The sequence below is a fragment of the Rhinatrema bivittatum genome, chromosome 11, assembly GCF_901001135.1.
Source record: "Rhinatrema bivittatum chromosome 11, aRhiBiv1.1, whole genome shotgun sequence".
NCBI classification, from domain to species: Eukaryota; Metazoa; Chordata; class Amphibia; order Gymnophiona; family Rhinatrematidae; genus Rhinatrema; species Rhinatrema bivittatum.
In genome coordinates this window covers 25,163,083-25,182,642 of record NC_042625.1, presented here as the reverse complement: position 1 = coordinate 25,182,642, position 19,560 = coordinate 25,163,083, and the positions used below count along the sequence as shown (strand labels likewise).

The 19,560-nt window shown below is 47.5% G+C and overlaps 1 protein-coding gene across 6 annotated transcripts in view; it reads right to left on the bottom strand.

The window, feature by feature from the left end:
• ACAD10 (acyl-CoA dehydrogenase family member 10) overlaps window positions 1–19,560 on the bottom strand; it is a 95,198-nt gene that overhangs the window by 61,107 nt on the left and 14,531 nt on the right. For all 6 annotated transcript variants that reach the window (XM_029571674.1, XM_029571678.1, XM_029571677.1 and 3 more), the window contains 3 exons: window positions 12,004–12,198; window positions 10,222–10,380; window positions 128–287 (listed from right to left, as the gene is read on the bottom strand). In XM_029571674.1, coding sequence (XP_029427534.1) covers window positions 128–287; window positions 10,222–10,380; window positions 12,004–12,198 — 514 coding nt within the window. The remainder of the gene's footprint in view (window positions 1–127; window positions 288–10,221; window positions 10,381–12,003; window positions 12,199–19,560) is intronic.

The following is a 19,560-nucleotide window of genomic DNA, read 5'->3' as shown; positions in this document are numbered from 1 at the left end:
TAATGGCCAACCTTACTCCTGCTGAACATCTCAACCAGTGCCCTAGTCATAAACCTGAAAAGAAAAAACTTCTGGCGCTGGAATATAAGCACAGGATGTGCTACAGATACATAAAGGACTGAAATACCTGACACATGGCCACCGAAAATGTTTTTAAGGTACTTCTCCAGCGCGTCACTGGGGATTTCCATTGTAGGCCTCACCGTACGGGTGTTTGGAATGGCTCCTTTCAGCGGAAAGCCCAAGAGCACTTCTAACTCTCTGACAGCAGCTTCTGGGTCTTCCACCTAATTTAAAAAGATGGGGGATGGTCAACCAGGCAGCCCCCTGTACTAAATACAGGAATACGGCTCATCCATTGCAACAAGATGTCAAGTCTGGCCGGCTGCTTCATAAGATGAGTAACTTGACAACACTGCTCCATGCATATGAGTTACTCTACAGACCAAACGATAACTGTGAACCTGATGGACTGAACCAGGGCCTGCAAAATTTAACAAAAGCTAATGAAAAATACCAATAAAGCAGATATATTCATGTTTAATTGTTAATAACATATATAGTAAACATGCTCATTACGGGTGCTGAGGAATTTTTACAATAGGGAATGGAGGCCTTAGAAGTAAAGAGGACTAAAGTATTTTCCTCATTTTGTGTCTGTGTGGGAAAAATGTTTGGTATATCTGGTGCTATATTTGCAATTACTTACAATAATTAATTTTGTGTTACATTTTGGGGTAGATTTTCAAACTATGGGGTAGATTTTATAAAGCATTTACTCGAGCAAAACTGGTTTTTGCTCGAGTAAATACACTTTACTCAAGTAAGTGGGCTTTTCAAAATTGCTACAATATATGCCATTGAATTGTCCATAGGATTTACTCAAGTAAGTGCAGTTTACTCGAGTAACTAGCTTTTGAAAATTGCTACGATAGTATGTCACATTTACATGCGTAACTCCTTTGAAAATGACCCCCTAAGCGAATAGGCCTACTTTTGCTGGTGCATCAGGCGCAAGCAAAAGTACGCTGGATTTTAGTGGATACGCGCGGAGCCGCGCATATCCACTAAAATCCTGGATCGGCGCGCGCAAGGCTATCAATTCTGTATAGCCGGCGCGCGCCGAGCCGCGCAGCCTACCCCCGTTCCCTCCAAGGCCGCTCCGAAATCGGAGCGGCCTCGGAGGGAACTTCCTTTTGCCCTCCCCTCACCTTCCCCTCCCTTCCCCTACCTAACCCACCCACCCGGCCCTGTCTAAGCCCCCCCCTTAGCTTTGTCGGGGGATTTACGCCTCCCAGAGGGAGGCGTAAATCCCCGCGCGTCAGCGGGCCTCCTGTGCGCCGGGACGCGACCTGGGGGCGGGTCCGGAGGGCGCGGCCACGCCCCCAGACTGCCCTGGGCCGTAACCACGCCTCCGGGTCCGCCCCCAAAACGCTCCCGGCACGCCCCCTAAACGCTGCGCGGTTCGGGCCCGCCCCCCGACACACCCCCCTCAGAAAACCCCGGGACTTACGCGAGTCCCGGGGCTCTGTGCGCGCCGGTGAGCCTATGTAAAATAGGCTCACCGGCGCGCAGGGCCCTGCTCGCCTAAATCCGCCCGGATTTGGGCGGATTTAGGCGAGCAGGGCTCTTAAAATCCGCCCCTTTGTGTAGGTTCCACCTTTCCAACTGGAAACAAAGTTAATGGAAGATTTCATTCTTGTTGGGTTATATTTTAAAAGCATTCCTTTCATTGGGAGGCCAATTTTTCAGCCTCCCCATGGACTTCCCTTTTGAAAATCAGTGGTGCCGGGGAGGGGGTGGGGGGTGTTTTAAGGTGAAAACCCTTCTGACAGGTTGTCAGCTGGCTCCAGATTCACCTGACAGGGTTGATCCAGTCCAGATTTGGGTTTTACCCCAGTGCATGCAGGGGCTTGTAGTTATGATTTCCCTACTGCAGTCCCAAAGAAAAAGACAACAATTCCCTGCATGCAGTGCAGTAAACCCAGACCTGGATTACCTCTGTCGGATGAATCTGGAAGCAGTTGGCAACCTTTCAGGATTGATGTACAGGGGAGTTAAAGATAAACTCCACGTGCATGGGTTGACAAGCTGACTCTGGTCCTCCCTTGATCCCGCTCTTGCAGCCGCACCTTTCCCCCTATTTATTCGCAGAGAATCTTTTTGAAAACTACCCCCTTAATTCATAAAGAATTTGTGGCTGTGAGTTATCACTGCCTCTTTACACATGTTTTTGAATACATTTTATTTCATTTTTAGAACTTCAGCGTAGAATTTAAAATACATTGAGATGATTTATTTAAAAGGGGATACAAACTATAGCAACTAAAAATAACTAAGTATAGAAAAATGCTAAATAAATAAATAAATAAATAAATAAATAAGTATTTTACTAAATATAGATGATATTACAGCAAGAAGAACAGCGGCATTTGCATATGGATTAGTAAATCCTCATAGATTCTATTTAAATAGTAATATATTTCTTATTTTTGGCCTGGAAGTTTTTTCCTGCTCATTTTCGGGGCTGGGATGGATCGAGAGTGTGTAGGGAGGAGGCACGAGATGTTTATTTGATTTGACATAACTAAGTATATTTTACTGCAATTTAAAGAAAAAAAATGTTATTTTTGAGAGAGGGAGCCCTAAAAGTATAGAGAAGAAAAACGGGGGGAGGGAGGGTTACAACCTCAAGTTGAAGAAACACTGCTGTGGTGGGTAAACCACTGTGCTTGAGATTCTGCTACTTATTCAGATTTTGGGGTAATCAAGTACATTTGAGCGACAGGACCTCGTGTGACTGCTTATTTTTACAATAACTATTGACAACACTGTCCCTGGAATCCCTGGACATGCAGGAAGCCTGCTGATAAGAGCTACATAAGTTTTAAGTGAACGCCACTGCACAATAGGTGGTCAGCTCGCACGAGGGAAGGCAGGATAGAAACAGTTTGACCAATGGAGGCAATACAAGCAGATGAAGTGGTGCAGGTGCAGCTACAAAGAAAAGGTTTAGCACAGTCTAACAAGAAGCTGTTTTCTGGATATTGTATTTTGATTTACACATTTATTTCATTAAATGAATGAATACAATATGTTTTGAATCCAATTACGACAGGCCTTCAGACCTAGGCTATGTTAATGTAAATTAACATTATGGTCTATATTTGGGTCTAAACCTCAAGGCTTATGCACAAGGTCAAAGAACACGCTCATGATAAGGGGCTTTTCACCTTAACACATCTTTGGGATGATGAGGGGTTTAAGTCACTTTCAATGCTTCAGGATGAATATGAACTAAATGAACAATCTCGGGCAACCCATAGTAGGTTGAGGGAGGTATTGGGTGCTTTTCTTGATTTACATAAGACCTCTCCGACAAGTTAATAGTATGGAGGAATTCCTCAGGATTACATACGTTACAAAAAAGGGGATTTCATATATCTATTGGGGTATCCGTCAGGCTAAATATGGAGCTGTAACATTTACCAATGTAATGAAATAGAATGAGGACCCTGGGGACTAATTTTGATGAGAAATATGGAAAGCAATTTGGAAAGCTGCCTACGGTGCCTCCATCTGTGCCACTATAGTAGAAGCATCTATTAAATTATTGCACAGAAATACCAAACACCGGTTTACTTTTCCAGATTATTCCCTGGGTCACACATTTCTTGTTGGAGGGGTTGTGGAGAGCGAGGGACACACATAAATATGTGGTGGTATTGTCCTAGGGTGCAAGTTTTCTGGGGAAAGGCAGCACAAGACATCTCAGACATTACTGACTTGCCTTTGCATTTGACGCCACATTTGGGGCTGCTTGGGAGATGGGCGGGATCATTAATTCTATCCAGAAAAAAGGAGAAATTACCTACCTAATAATTGTGTTTCCCTTAGTGTAGACAGATGGACTCAGGACCAACGGGTTATGCTCCCCTGCCAGCAGATGGAGACGGAGTCAGGTTTCAGAGCTAACGTCACCCTAGTTAACACCCTTACAGTGACCTCAACCCTTCGGTATTCTCTGCAAAAGCCATTGTGGACATATTGAAAAAACTTGATAAAAACTTGACTGAAAATGGATAACTGTACCTGCACTCAACCAAATAAACGCTGAATCCCAGCAAGGTTATAGATGCCCTGATCTAGGGATTGGGCGACTACTTACCCGTAATCTCTTGGAATCATTTCACAGGTGATTCCTTGGCACCGTTCTTGGGCAGCTGTGGGCAGGATGCTGAGTCCATCTGTCTATACTAAGGAAAACAAAATTATCAGTTAAGTAATTTATTCATTTCCTAGTGTACATCCAATAGGATGTACAACGGCTACTCCCGATCAGGGCGGAAGGCTGCCCATAGTCTGGTTAATACTGCCCTTGCAAAGGCTGTGTGTTCTTGGGCCTGAACGTCCAGGTGATAGAACCTGGAGAAGGTGTGTAAGGAGGACCACGTCGCTGCTCGGCAGATGTCGATGGAAGACAGCAGGTTAGCTTCCACCCAGGAGACTGCCTGAGCCCTAGTGGATGAGCTTTAACCTGGAAGGGTAATGGCTTTCCTGTCTCCACATAAGCTCCTGTGACCACTTCCTTGATCCAGCGAGCTATGGTAGTCTGCGATGCTAGTTCGCCCTGCCTCCTTCCACCATGAAGAACAAGCAAGCAGTCCATCTTGCAGACCAGTTCTGAAACTTCCAGATACCGCACCAAAAGCCTGAAGTTTAGATGGCAGAGGAAGTAGTATTCTTCCATGTTCCTGTGCCTATCTAGGGATGGCAATGAAATGAACTGATTCAAATGAAACTCCAAGACTACCTTGAGCAAGAAAGATGGAACAGTGAAGTTGTAATGCTCCTGGAGTCACCCAGAGGAACGGTTCCAAGATGCAATGAGTCGAACATATAGCTACTAGGAACACCGTTTTTAGGATTAACAAGCATAAGGAAAGACTGTGCAGTGGCCGAAAGGAGGGCCCTGCCAAAAACTCTAATACTAGAATAAGATTCCACAAGGGAACCGGCCACCATAGGGGTGGCTGGAGGTGCTTTACCCCTTTCAAAAAATGGGCCATGTCCGGATGAGCCGACAGGCAGGTTCCGTTCATCTCGCTCCTGAAACAGGAGAGAACCGCTACCTGGACCTTCAAGGAGTAAAGGGTCAAACCTTTATTCAAGTTGTCCTGTAAAAATTACAAAATTAGTGGGATTTTGACCGTCCGAGAGGAAACATCACGTTCCTCGTACTAGGCCTCAAATACTCTCCACAAGCACACATAAGCTAAGGACGTAGAGAACTTCAGTGCGCAGAGCAAGGTGGCAATTACTGTCGCCGAATATCCACACTTCATTAGGCTAGTCCTCTCAAGGGCCAAACCGTAAGATAGAATCGAGTCGGATCCTTGTGAAGGACCTGTCCCTGCTGAAGCAGGTCCCTGCATGGTGGGAGGAACAGAGGGTTCTCCACCAGGAATCTCCACAAGTCCACATACCATGGATGCCTGGGCCAATCTGGAGCTACTAGTAGGACTAATCTCCTGTGGTGCTCGATTCTGCGAATGACCCTGCCCAGCAGGGGCCATGGAGGGAAAGCGTATAGCAAGTCCTCTGCTGGCCAGGTCTGAACAAGAGCGTCAATTCCCAGGGACCACTGATCTCTTCTGTGACTGAAGAATCTGAGAACCTTCGCATTGTGAGATGCGGCCAGTAGTTCGATGGATGGGACACCCCAGCAATCTACCACCAGCTGAAAGGCTTTGGCAGACAATGCCCATTCTCCTGGATCCAGAATCTCCCTGCTTAGAAAGTCTGCTCTGACGTTGTCTATTCCTGTGATATGGGAGGCCGAGATCATCTGTGGATGTGTTTCCGCCCATTCCATAAAGAGCTCTATCTCCTGTGACACTTGCTGACTCTTGGTTCCCCCTGGAAGTTGATGTAGGCTACCGTTGTTGCACTGTCTGACATTATGCGGATTGCTTGACACTGGAGTATGTAGCTGAATTGTAGACATGCCAATCTGACTGCCCGGGCTTCCAGGCCATTTATGTTCTAGAGTGCCTCTTCCTTGTTCTAACGCCCCTGGGCCATCGGTTCCTGACAGTGAGCTCCCCAGCCCTGGAGGCTTGCATCTGTCATGAGGACCAGCCAGTTCAGCAGGGACAGAGTTACACCCTTGTCCAGGTGAGCTTCCTGCAGCCACCACTGGAGCAAATAGAGTAGTCTTGAGAAAGCGGGTTCCAACGTGCCAGCAGGGAGCGCTGAAGTGGTCACATGTGTGCCCTCACCCACGGTACTACCTCCAGGGTTGATGCCATCAATCTGAGGACCTGAAGATAGCTCATCGTCGGGCGTATCATGCTCGTCAACCGACACACATCGGACATCAACTTCTTTATACACATGGACGGGAAGACGACCTTGCCCTGCTTGGTGTCGAACCGGACTCCCAGATATTCCAAAGACTAGGGGGGGGTTTGATTCTGCTTTTGTCCATGTTTACAACCCAACCAAGATCGTGAAGCAGGAAGGTCACCCTGCTGGTCACCTGGAGACTCTCTTCCATGGACTTTGCCCGGATCAACCAGTTGTCCAAGTACGGATGCACCAGGATTCCCTCTTTTCTCAGTGCAGCTGCTACGACCACCATAATCTTGGAAAATGTTCTTGGGACAGAGTCCAGACCAAAGGGCAATGCCCGAAACTGATAATGGTGGCCCAGTACCACAAAACCACAAACCGTAGGAAACATTGATGTTCTTGCTGGATTGGAATATGAAGGTAGGCCTCGAAAAGGTCCAAGGAAGTTAAGAACTCTCCTGTTTGTATGGCCATTATCACAGAGCGCAGAGTTTCCATGCAGAAATGAATTACTCGCAGGTGTCGGTTGACACTCTTGAGGTCCAGGATGGGATGAAAGGAACCCTCCTTCTTGGGTACGATGAAATAGAATAACGCCCCGTATTTCCTGGGGAAAAGGTACTGGGATTATAGCCTTTAACCTGAAAAGCCTAGCCAAGGTGGCCTGCACTGCCTGCTTCTTGTGCTGGGAGTGGCAAGGAGGCACCATGAACATGTCCCAAAGTGATCTCGACCCACTGCTGATAGAAGAGGAACAGCTGACCCCCTAACTCCTCATTCTGAGGGTGGGTCGGCAAAACTTCATTGAGGGGTTTGGGATGAACCTGAACCTGACCCTCTCTTGGGCTGTTGACTCTGAAAGGAGTGAGACCTCCCAATGGACCGAGACCTCTGTAGGGCCAAAAGCATTGGGAGCCCCTGGATCGACCCCTCATGGGCGAGTGGCGCTGTAATTGCTTTCTCTTTTCTTCTGTTAGCTGGGGCACTGGAGATTCACCCCATTTACTGGCCAGTTTTTCCAATTTTCTTCCAAAGAGGAGCGATCCCTTAAATGGCATCTTTGTGAGGTTTGCCTTAGAGGCTGCGTCTGCTGACCAATTTCAAAGCCATAGCTGTCTTCTAGATGCTACCACTGAGGCCACTCCTCTGGCCAAGGTATAGTCTAGGGCAGAGCCCGCGCCAGTGGATTCTATAGCCTCTTTGGAATTCACCCCTGAGTCATCCACCTCCCAAGAGAGGAGCAGGCACAAACGAGCTATCAGGGCACAAGAAGAAGCAATCTATAAGGTCATTGCTATTGCATCAAAGGCTTGTTTAAGGATGGACTCCATCGAGCGCATCCTTCAAGGCCGCTCCTCCTTCACTGGGATAGTTGTTTGCTTCGAAATGCGCAGACCAATGCATCCACTTTAGGGAAACGTAGACGCGCTTTTGCCATTGGATCCAGTGGGTACAGAGCTTCTAATGCTTGCCCACCTTTAAAACTCGCTTCAGGTGCGTTCCATTCCAGGTCAATCAACTCCTGGATGGCTTCCATCACTGGAAAATAGCAAAAGGTTTTCCAAAGCGAAACCAGGAAGGGATTCTTCTTTGGTTCTGCCATAGAGTCTGCCCCAATAACACACAGCATCTTCAGGGTCCAGGAAACCAGGGCTGGCAATTCATCTCTATGGAAAAACGTATGGTCTGATATGGTTCTAAACCCGGTGGGATTTCCCCATCTTCCAAGGAATCTAGGTCCCCTTCTTCGTCTGTGCTGTCTGGGTCCCTGCCAGGAATACCCTTGGTGAGGCGAGGCGTGTCTCGAGGCCTGCCGATAGGGCTGGGAGACGGAGACCTTACCGGCTGGGGTTCCGTCCGGACGGGGCCTGTAAGAAGGCTTGAAGGCCCTGAAAAAATTCCACCCAAGAGAAGGCAGCCGGGTCCATACCTAGCCCAGGAAATACTGGGGTAGGTGCCGTTGGATTTCCCTCTCCCATGGAAGATCCAGCCCCGGGATTACTCAGATCTGAGGTACTTCTGTTTAAGTTTGTGACTGACCCATCCTCAGATTGGGAGGAGCTGGGCTTAGTAAAGTCTGGGTGGCCAACTCTCCCTGGGCCTCCTCACAGTGCTGGCATAAGTAAGAATCAAGGTCAGACTGTGTAGCCCTAATATGACAAGCAGTGCAGAGAGAATGTTTCTTTGTTGCCGGAGCCATTAGGGATGTTAACTTCATGCTCAGCCAGCTCGCACTTAAAAATTTTGTGTGCACAGATTTTGTGTGCCTCCGCAGTGAGGCGCACGCTTAGCTCATGTGCTCAGCTTTTCCAAATTTCTGTGCCTAGAGAGTTGTGTGCATACGAATGTGCGAGACGTTGTGCGCGGCATTACACACACAGCAAGCACGTACTGATGCTCTATGGTGGGCAATAGAAGACGCACAAAAATGTGCGAAACATGGCACCACCACAGCCTACCACGCGGTGTGCCGACCAACTAAAGCGGGACTTAGCCCACCGGGGGGGGGGGGGCCGCTCAACCCGCTCAGAAGCCAACTTCCCCTTACCCCAACGGGATCAGGAACGACGTCAGTATGGCATGCCAATGAAGGAGACCGGAGGAAGTTTTACCGAAACCTCTCCAATGTCTCTGAATTGGAAGGAATCCTCTTCTTTTTTTGTTTTACTTACCTGGCCTCAGCGCTTACTGGCTGAGTACAGAGACTGTCTCCAGCTATGGGGGGAGAGGGCATTGGCCGTCACTGCCACGTTCAGTTTCCTGCACCTGCTGCCTTTCAGCTGCTTCAGCAGCAAAGTCTACGCCGGGAACTGGCTACCGGACCTAGGCACACCTGAGGGATCTCGGAAATCACCTCAGAAATTCTCAACTGGGGGGGGGGACCTTTAGGTATTACCGCAGGAGAGTAGGGCTCAATCTTTCTCCAATTAAAAGTAGATTTTCTTCTTCTAAAGGATAAGGCGATCCCCACAGGGAAAGCACATCCACATCTGCTAGGAGACGGAGAGATACCGAAGAGCTGAGGTCACTGCAAAGGTGTACCTAAGGTCAGCTTTGAAACCTGTCTCTGTCTCCATCTACTAGCAGGGAAGCATATAATCCATTAGTCCTGAGTCCATCTGGCTACATGCTAGGAAATTATTGGTTGCACAACTCCTTCTTGCAGCATGGCTTAGCATTGCTACCTTCTGGAAATTTTCCTCATGTTTTGACTACTGTTTTTTCCAGCATTGTATCGTTTCTAATCTTGAACAATTCTGTTATGCCTTGAAGGGTGAGATGTTTAGGTTTGATAACATCTTGGATTGTTTTAAGATATATTATAGATTGGGTGGTACCTGACCCTAATTATTTATGCATATGTTTACTGCTTAGCTGTTTGTCTAGGTCAGGAATTTATATTGCATCCTGTCCTGTACTAGATTTTACAGGCCAACACTATCATCATCATTTTACAGGTTACACTATCATCATTCTGTTGATGTAATTGTCTTTGTGGATGCTTTATATCATGTACCATATTGTTTGTTCTTTTATTGTGTTATATAAATAAAGTTAAAAAAATAACATAAAAACATGCTCACGTACAATTGTGACCTGTCAATTTATTGTCCAGCCTAAGACTATTTTGTTGGAAATAACTTAAGTTTATTACTGGTTACAGAATCTTACTGCAAACTAATAAATGCCATTGCAAGTCAGAGTTTATTTTTTTTTAGCATGGATCATTTCATCTCCTGTCCTGCATGATTTTTGTTTTCTTTAATCAGTAAGCAGAGGATATCGTTAAACGACAGCTTTATAAACATGATCAATAGTACAGATGCCTTAACACCCAGCTTCTACAGAACTCAGTCAGGACTCTACCTTTATTGTCTTAATGCCAAGCTGTGCAGCAGCATTCAGGTTCTCTCCAATGTCATCAAGAAAGATGGAGTCTGCTGGCTGAACTTTGAGCCGATCCAAGCAGAGTTTATAGATACGAGGGTCTGGTTTACATACTCCTTCTCGACAAGATTCAACAATCTATGTGGCAATGTTGAAGAAAAATAACCATTACGAGCCGCAGCCGTTTTATATGTGCACCACCAGAGGGTTCCAGAACAAATACAAATCAGAAATATTTTTAAGTATAAACAGCGTAGAGGATCTGAAGTAACCAGCATTCTTTTAATGGAGTTCTATGCAGGCATGTGATCTCAATCCAGAACTGCCAGGGTGAGCTATTCATGTGGTCTGCCTCCAGTGTAAACGAAATTAGGGAAAATAGGTATGGGGGACCAGAGAGGTCCAAAGGGACTACAGTTGCTAATTGGCTCCAGATTTTCAGGACAGGTTGTTCCAGTCCTGGTTTTACCCTATTGCATGCAGAGAATTGTAGTTCTGACTTCCCTATTGCAGTTCCTTAGAAAAGCAAGGCTACAAAAATCCCTGTATGCAGTGGGGTAAAGCCAGGATTGGAACAACTGTCCTGAAAATCTGGAGCCAGCTGGCAACCTTAAAAGGGACCCAAGAGGTTTCACAAAGGGGGCAGGGCTTAGTTAGGGCATTTTGTTTAAATGTGTTACTTTTGGCCATTTCAAGGGGTGGCTGGGAGAAGTGGCTCTCAATAGACCCACCCAGATTTTTACACCTTCTCGGGGGTGGAACTCAGAAGCCACATCGGCCTCTTTAAAAGATGGCAGCCCCAGGATGCGGGGGTTGCTGGGGCAGGTCAGCTAAGCCGTCGTATCTTTCCCTGTGGTATTTTACCGCTGGAAAAAATACCGTGGGGTTTACAAACCTTGTTGCACTCCTGGCTTAGTGAATATTCCCCTAAATTTGTACCCAAGGCAATGGAGGATGGGCAGACTTGTCCAAGGACACAAGCAGTGCCATTGGAAGAAGTGGGATTTAAACCCTCTCAGCTCCCTGCTCTTACCGCTAGGCCACTCTTCCACCAAATCTGCACATCCAGGGGATTAGGAAGTAATTTACCTTGAAGAGTGCTCTTTATAGCTGCTGGGAGCTACCGATCTGTGGGTTTGGAAATAGACCAGTGATGTCAGAAAGCCCTAATACTGTGGAACGGAGGGAACCTTATGACACAAAATGGATTCTCCCAGCCGCAAGAAAGCCCTCTGAGAGATGAGGTAGCTGGCAACCTGCTTGGATCTAAATCTTCTCATTCAGTCCAGGAAATACTTTCATCTATTTCCTCTTAGACAATATGTTGCCTTGAGCACAAAGCTCCCCTGAAGGAAAAGAAATCTGCCTCACTTGCACGTGCATATCTAGTCATTTTTACTACCTGCCACTCATAACAATGCAGTTTTAGGAAGAAAGACTTTGCATTTTTTTGTAGTACTGTTTAAAAAATGATTTGTCTGCAGTTCGTTATTTTACTAGCAAAAACAATACTGTAAATGATCCCGTTTTTAATCTGTAGAATAGGTGCCTGAGAAAGATTTGCTAACTTCCTAGCAACCAATCCAGCAGGAGCAGAATTGCTCGAAATGTCTGTATAGTGCTTTAGGCAGAGCTGCTGAGTAAGAACAATAAAGTAAGAACTTTTAGTAGCTAGTCAAAGCAAGCAAGCAAGATTTACCCTTCAAGGCTGGGACATTTTAATGCACTCACACTATACGTCTGTCATCGGCTTGGACGTACCACATTAAACAGTTTCCGGTCCAGAGGCAGAAAGCTCTCCCCGCTGTGCAGGTAGAAGTTATTGCTGAGAAGGGCCGTCTTCAATCCCTCTGCCTGGACACAACGTAAGGCTTCAGTCATGGCTGGGACTGGTTTTGTCATGTGACCGCTCGTCAGGGTAGAGAGGAAAGTATCCACTGGCACAGCAGTCTTGGCCTGCACAGCGAGAGACACAGCAGTGTACTTATGTTTTCAGGAAGGATATGATTTGTACCATTCCTTTCATGTTACTAGACTGGGATTACCGATCTTGATGATGATTAAAAAAAAAAAAAGACAGATGGGAAATATGTACTATATAGTAAAAAAAAAAAAAAAAAAAAGAAATGTATTAGTTTTCTTTTAACGAGATAAACTTAGGGAGCTAAATTGTACTGGATATTCAGTGGCACGGGTGCACAGCCAAATATACCTAGCTATCTGAAAGTTAGCCAGATAAGTTTATTCGGATAACGTTAGGAGGGCTGTGAGGCAGTCCTTAAGTTAGCCAGCAAACTTAGGCCTGGTTGCATTACGCTGCTATCTTTTTTTTGTGGGAGGGTCCCCAATAACGGGAGGGGGGAGGTGTGGTGCTGCGGTAATGGGCCCCTCCCTCCCCCGAAAAAACCACAGCTTAGGATGCGCTCTTTTGTCTCATAGGAAAACACAGAGGGTCAAAACAACGCTGTTAGCGACCCTTAGGCCGCTGCCAAAAAATAAAAAGTACCACGGCTTGATGCATCTCCTAGCTAGTTGGATAGAGCTGAATATTGTCAATAGCTGGATAACTTTGCTCCACCCTTAACTCATCTGGCTAAGTTTGTAACCGAATAAGTCAGGGGTGGTCAAACTGAAAGAAATTCAAAAACCATGGTTTATCTGGTTAAGTCTGGAACTTAGACGGACAAACCATTTATATTTGGACCTCATTATGTTTAAAATGATAGGATATGTTTTTATTTTTTGTATTTGTGTAATGAGATGTGTACTCTACAATACTGATGTTGTATTTGTTGGTACAGTGTATTATTTTTACTCTGTATGTCACCTTGAGCCTTAGGGAAGGGCGATCAATAAATGCAAATAAATAATTCAGTAAATATATCATTTATGAATCGATTCTGCCTTCTTACATTATCAAAAACAATAGTGCAAAAGGAGTCCTTTTGTAAGACTAACAAGGTTAAAGTGCTCCTTTAGTTTCAGTCTCCTCCTCCCCCACACTATACAGATTATCACCCCCCCAATACACTATACAGCACACAAAAAGTACACAGCATGTGTGCCTAGTAACACAGACAGCAATTTTGATTTAATTCTTGATATTCTACATGTTGAAAAATAAGCAGACCATAGTTAAAGAGTAATATCGCTATCTGGGATAGTGTCATTTTCAGATGGTAGAGAAATACTACAAGAACCAGCATGTATCAGACCAAATTCAGCTCTGGTTAAAATAAAAATGTTATTTTCCACGGTAAGTCTGCAGGAGTGGTCAGAACACAGTGAGAATTCATGACTGGCTAACAGTGTACAGTAATGGCCTAGGACAGAGATGAGCAAATCAAGGCCCATGGAAGGGGAGGCTTCAGTCCAGCAAAGGTGCAAGATTAGATCCCAGCCCAAAGCAGCTAAGATTTACCCACAAGCCAGAAACTATAGCGCTGCCACCAGCCGGACAGAAGCCTTTTGCACACAACTCTGGAATTCCACCCACTCCTCAGCCTTGTATTCTGGTGGTCAGCCCAACCCCCACAGCTGGAGCTCCAAGGGGAATTCCCTCCCTCCTGCCATCTTCAGTGGCTCAGTATTTAACCAGGGCCATGGATGTAGCCCTCAGGGCCAGAAGTTTACCCTGTCCTGGCCTAAGAGATGCCCACTACTGTTAGCAGACAGGAAATAGTCTCTATGATAACTTGCTTTTTTGTAGCATTCTCTAATGATAACACCATCATTACCCATTGACTTTTTAATATACTATAAACAAAACAAAAAAAAAGAAAGAAATTAAAACTAAGATTTACAATGGGAATAAAAGCCTCCAAGAGTAAATGTCCATAAGGAAGGAACAGATCTAAGATTTCTCCCCTAGCCACAAGAATTATCTACCGGCCGCCAAAGTTCCTTCTGCTATAGGAAAATTGGTTCTTACCTGCTAATTTTCGTTTCTGCAGTACCACAGATCATTCCAGACTCCTGGGTTTATGCATCCGTGCCAGCAGATGGAGTCAGAGAAAGTTTAACTGACACTGCTTGATAAGCACTGGTGCCACCTGGAGGTCCTCAGTATTGATATGTACTCAAGCACAAAAACTCACTTGCAAAAACTTGTAAAAAATTTGAAAACACTTGTTAAAGCTCTGAAGAAAAATCTGCATAGCAAAAAGAGCACAGCTGAGCGGAAGACTCCCCACCTCCATCCAGCGGGCGGGCTCTGGAATGATCTGTGGTACTACAGGAACGAAAATTAGCAGGTAAGAACCAATTTTCCTTTCCCTGTATGTACCCAGATCATTTCAGACTCCTGGGATGCACCAAAGCCCCCTAGCTGGGGTGGGACCTGGAGAGTCCCGCTCGCAAAACACTCTCACGAAAAAGAATGCGTTTCCAGATCCCGGACATCTAGGCGATAATGTTTCGAAAAAGTATGCAGCGACTTCCATGTAGCCGCCCGACAAATGTCTTGTGGCGACACCAACTGAGCCTCTGCTCACGAGGCTGCCTGTGATTGAGTAGAATGAGCCCGTAAACCATCCAGCAGCTGGTGGCCCTTAAGAATATAGGCTGACCCAATAGCCTCCTTGAGCCACCTTGCAATTGTAGCTTTGGAAGCCTGGAGCCCTTTCTTCATGCTGCTGCACAAAACAAATAGGTGATCAGATCTCCAAAAGGCATTGGTCACCTCCAGATATCTCAGTAAGGCCTTCTGAACGTCCAAACGCCTGAGTTCCCTTGCATGAGGAGAAGCATCCAAATTGGGAAAAGCTGGAAGTTAGACCGTCTGATTAACATGAAAATCTGAGACCACCTTGGGAAGGAAAGAATGAGCCGTCTGTAAGGACACCCCCGAATCCGAAATCTGTAGGAACAGGTCCCTACAAGATAAAGTCTGCCACTCGGATACTCTCTGTGCCGAACAAATGGCCACCAGGAAAACAACCTTCAAGGTCAAATCCTTAAGAGTTGCCCTACGAAGAGGCTCAAAAGGTGGTTCACACAAAGCTCGAAGGACCAGATTAAGATTCCAAGATGGACAGACCTTCCGTACCGGAGGACATAAATTCTTGACCCCTTGAAGAAACCATACATCAAGATGAGCGGACAAAGATCTTTCGTCAATCGTCCCTCGCAAAGAGGTCAGAGCTGTTACCTGAACTCGGAGAGAGTTAAATTCCAAGCTTTTGCCAAGCCATCTTGCAGGAAGGATAAAATCTAGGACACCAAAGCCCGCAAAGCAGCAACACCTTTGGATACCCCTCAAGCCTCAAAAACCTTCCAGACTAGGATGCAAGACAACGAGGTAGACATGCGCCTCGCATGCAGAAGGGTAGTAATAACTGGCCCTGGGTCCCCCTTGCACCTTAAACGTCGCCTTCAAAGCCAAGCCGCTAGACAGAAGTGATCTGCTTGATCAAAAAATATGGGACCTGGATGGAGCAGATGAGAAAGGTGACTGAACTGTATTGGACCATCCACAGCCAAGTTGACGAGTTCCACAAACCACGAGTGACGTGGCCACTCCAGAGCCATCAATATGACATCCCCCGAGTGTCTCTCTATTCTGTGCAAAATCTTGCTCAATAGAGGCTACGGAGGAAACACATAAAGTAGAACTCCCTGAGGCCAAGGAATCACTAGAACGTTGACTCCCTCGGCTCCGTAGTCTCGTCTGCAGCTGAAAAATCATGGGGCTTTTGCATTGTGGCGAGACACCATCAGATCTACATATGGACAACCCAACTTCTCGCGAATGAGCTACATCGTCGACTCTGACAGTTCCCATTTGCCCGGATCAAGAAGACTGCGACTTAGAAAATCCGCCTGGACATTCTCATTGCCCACAATATGAGAGGCTGCTATCTGGGTCAAGTGTGCCTCTGCCCAGATCATTAACTCCTGAGATACCATCCGGCTGTTGGTACTGCCTTGTCAAATGATATAAGCCACGGTCGTTGCATTGTCTGACAGAATTCTGACTGAATGACCTTGGACCATCAGTTGAAAGGCCAGCAACTGCTCTGGTTTCCAAGCGGTTGATAAACCAGGAATACTCTTCCGGCAACCACACACCTTGAGCCGACTGAAGCTGCAAAACAGCCCTCCAACCAGATTGGCATCGGTAGTAACAATAATCCAATCTGGTACCTCTAGAGCGTCCCCCCGAAGAAGGTGAGACATTTGGAGCCACCAAGAGTGGCTCTCCCTCATAGGAATATCCAGCGATACCGGCTGATGAAAAAGCTCCGATAGCAGATTCCACTGTGCCAACAGAGCTTTCTGTAAGCTTCTGGAAGCCATGGATCCCAGAACCTGCAAAAATTCCCAAGCTGTGGGCTCCCGCAACGCCAATAGACGGTGGATCTGTGACTGCAATTTGTTCGCTCTCTCATCTGTCAAGAACACATTGCTGATGCTCATGTCGAACCGGGCTCCCAGATACTCGAGACACTGGGTCGGACTGAGATGGCTTTTGGCGAAATTCACCATCCAGCCCAGCAACTGAAGGAGTTGAATGACCTTCCTGACCGCTGAGTGACAACTGGCCTCCAACTTTGCCCTGATAAGCCAATTGTCGAGATAAGGATGTACCAGAACTCCCTTGCACCGCAAGGCCGCCGCCACTACTACCATGATCTTGGTGAAGGTCCGCGAAACCGTAGCTAGGCCGAAAGGAAGGGCCTGAAACTGGAAATGCTAACTGAGAACCATAAACCTCAGATAACACTGGTGATCCCGACGAATGGGGATATGAAGATATGCCCCCGTTAGATCCAAGGAAGCTAGGAATTCCCGACTGTGAACTGCCGCATTCACCGACCTTAGGGTTTCCATGCAAAATCTCGGGACTTTCAGCGCTGCATTTACTCTTTTTAGGTCCAGAATAGGCTGAAAAGTGCCCTTCTTTTTGGGAACCACGAAATAAATGGAGTACCGCCCAGTGCCCCATTCTTCTGGGGGAACCTGCACCACGGCTCCTAAACCCCGCAACCTGTCCAAGGTCTCCTGAACTGCGTGTCGCTTTGTCAATGAACAGTAAGGGGAGACCAAAAAGAGGTCACGGTTGGACGAGCAAATTCTAAAGCGTAACCGTCTCTTATAACCGAGAGGACCCACTGATCTTGAGTGAGACTGGCCCACTCCTTGTAGAAAAGCGCTAGACGGCCCCCTTTGGAGGGGACTCTAAAGGGCCTCCGAGCTCCCCGAAAAATCTGCGCCCAGGACTGACCATGGCCCGCAAACTGCCTCTGCGGGGCTGTTGCCCCCCTCGCATATCGAGGCCTTCTGGCTTCATGGAAATGGGCCCGAGACTTAGGACTTAGGCCTATCCTCTGACAACTTGTGGACCTTGTTGTCCCCTGTTTTACCAACTGCTCAAGGTTCTCTCCAAACAAAAGACGGCCCTTAAATGGCAGGGAACTCAACTGAGATTTGGACAAAACATCCACCGACCAGTGCCGCAACCACAATAATCTCCTGGCTGACACCGCAGAAGCTATAAGCCGTGAATAGGCCCGTACTAAGTCATACAATGCATTAGCTATGTATGCCACTGAAGCCTTCAAGCGCTCCGCAAGACTAGCTTGGTCCCCTTGCAGCTGTTGCACCCAACACAAGCATGCTCGCTGCATGAAGCTGGAGCAAAAAGCCACCCAAAGGCTCAAAGATCCGCTTGAGGTGAATCTCCAGCTTATGGTCTTCGACATCCTTTAAAGCTGCGGCCCCCGCCACCGGAATAGTCATCTTCTTGGTGACAGCCAATGTTATGGTTCTACCTGCGGTGAACCGCGGGCAGTCCCTCCACTTACCTTCTTTAGTTTCGCGGCAGTCCGCTGCTGCCGCCATCCAGCTGCGGCCCAGAGGCCGCAGCAGTTCCTGCCCTGCTCGGCAGGGCCGGTCCCGCCGAGAACCCTTTTTTGCGACTGCAGCCGCCGCTGTCGACTCCTCTTCAGCGGCAGAGAAGCCGCAGCCTTTACTTCTCTCCGCTGCATGGAGCTGCGATGCCATTGCTGGGGTCCTCATCGGATGGCAGGAGGCGGTCCTGAAGCCTGCCTGCTCCTCCCTGCTCTATTTCTTCCTGTGCGGCAGGTTGCCGCTGTCTGCAGTGCTGCTTCTTCTCCAGGCCCTCCTCTAGGCACTGGCGTGCGCCTCTTCAAAGTTATTTAAAGGGCCAGTGGCAGGAAATGCCTGAGGCCCTCAGGATGTCATCTTCAGCTTGTTTCCTGTGTTTGCCCTATAAAAGGGCTCCTTTTCAGTCACTCCAGGCTTCAGATCGGGTTCCACAGTTATCTGTGCTTCATGACCGGTGCAGGTCCTCCGTGGTCTTCTTCTGCTTTGACAGCTTGTTTTCATGTTCCTGATGGCTGCCGTCTTTCGTCTGTGCTTCCAGATGTCTTCACGTTTTTGATGCCCTTCGTCCATGCCTCCAGGTGTCTTCCTGTTCCTGATGTTCTTTGTTTGTACCTCCTGATGTTCGATGTCCTTCCTGACGCCTTGCCTTCGCCTCTGCCTCCATGCCTTGGTTCCTTGATGTCCACTTTCCCGGCGTGCCATTGTCGTGGTCTGCGACCAGCCCACGGGCGGGCTGTGTAGGGCGCTTCACGGTACTAGGCCATCTTCTCCTGTGCAATGCAAGCCTCTGGAAGACTTCTGCTTGAATCCTAAGTCTTGAATCCTGAGTTGTCTTTGAATCCTTGAGAATCTTGAATCCTCTGTTTGAATCTTGTCCCGGTCTTCGGAGCTCCTTGCATTTGCGTCCGTCCATGCCAAAGACTCTGTTCGAACCTGCTCCGCATCAGCATGGTCTGTGCCCAGTCCCGCGGGTGGATTGTGTAGGGCGCGCCCCGGTGCAGGCCTCTTCAGTATCTTCGCCATGTTCCAGTATCAGCCTTCATTATCTCTCCTAGAGTCTGCTTCAAGTCCAGTGTGGTCCGCGACCAGTCCCGCGGGTGGACTGTGTAGGGCGCACTGCGTCGCAGCCTCGACCCATCACTTTGATACCTCATCTACAGTGCCTTGATCCTATGCCTTGAGCTTACATCTACAGTGCCTTGATCCTATGCCTTGAACTTACGTCTACAGTGTCTTGATCCTTGCCTTCGTATCCACGTCCTCGCCTGAGTCTTCGACCACAGCGTCCTCGCCTGAGTCTTCATCCAAAGTCTTCCATGTTCCAAGGACTCCGTCTGCCCTCGTCCTCTGTCTGGCCTGCCGCCTTTTGCCGTTATCCAGCAGCAGGTCTGAAAGGGCTTGGAACGGTTGGAGGACTGCTCATTGATCAACATTGCGTTGTTGGTCATCCTGGGGCGTGCAGGGGTCAGA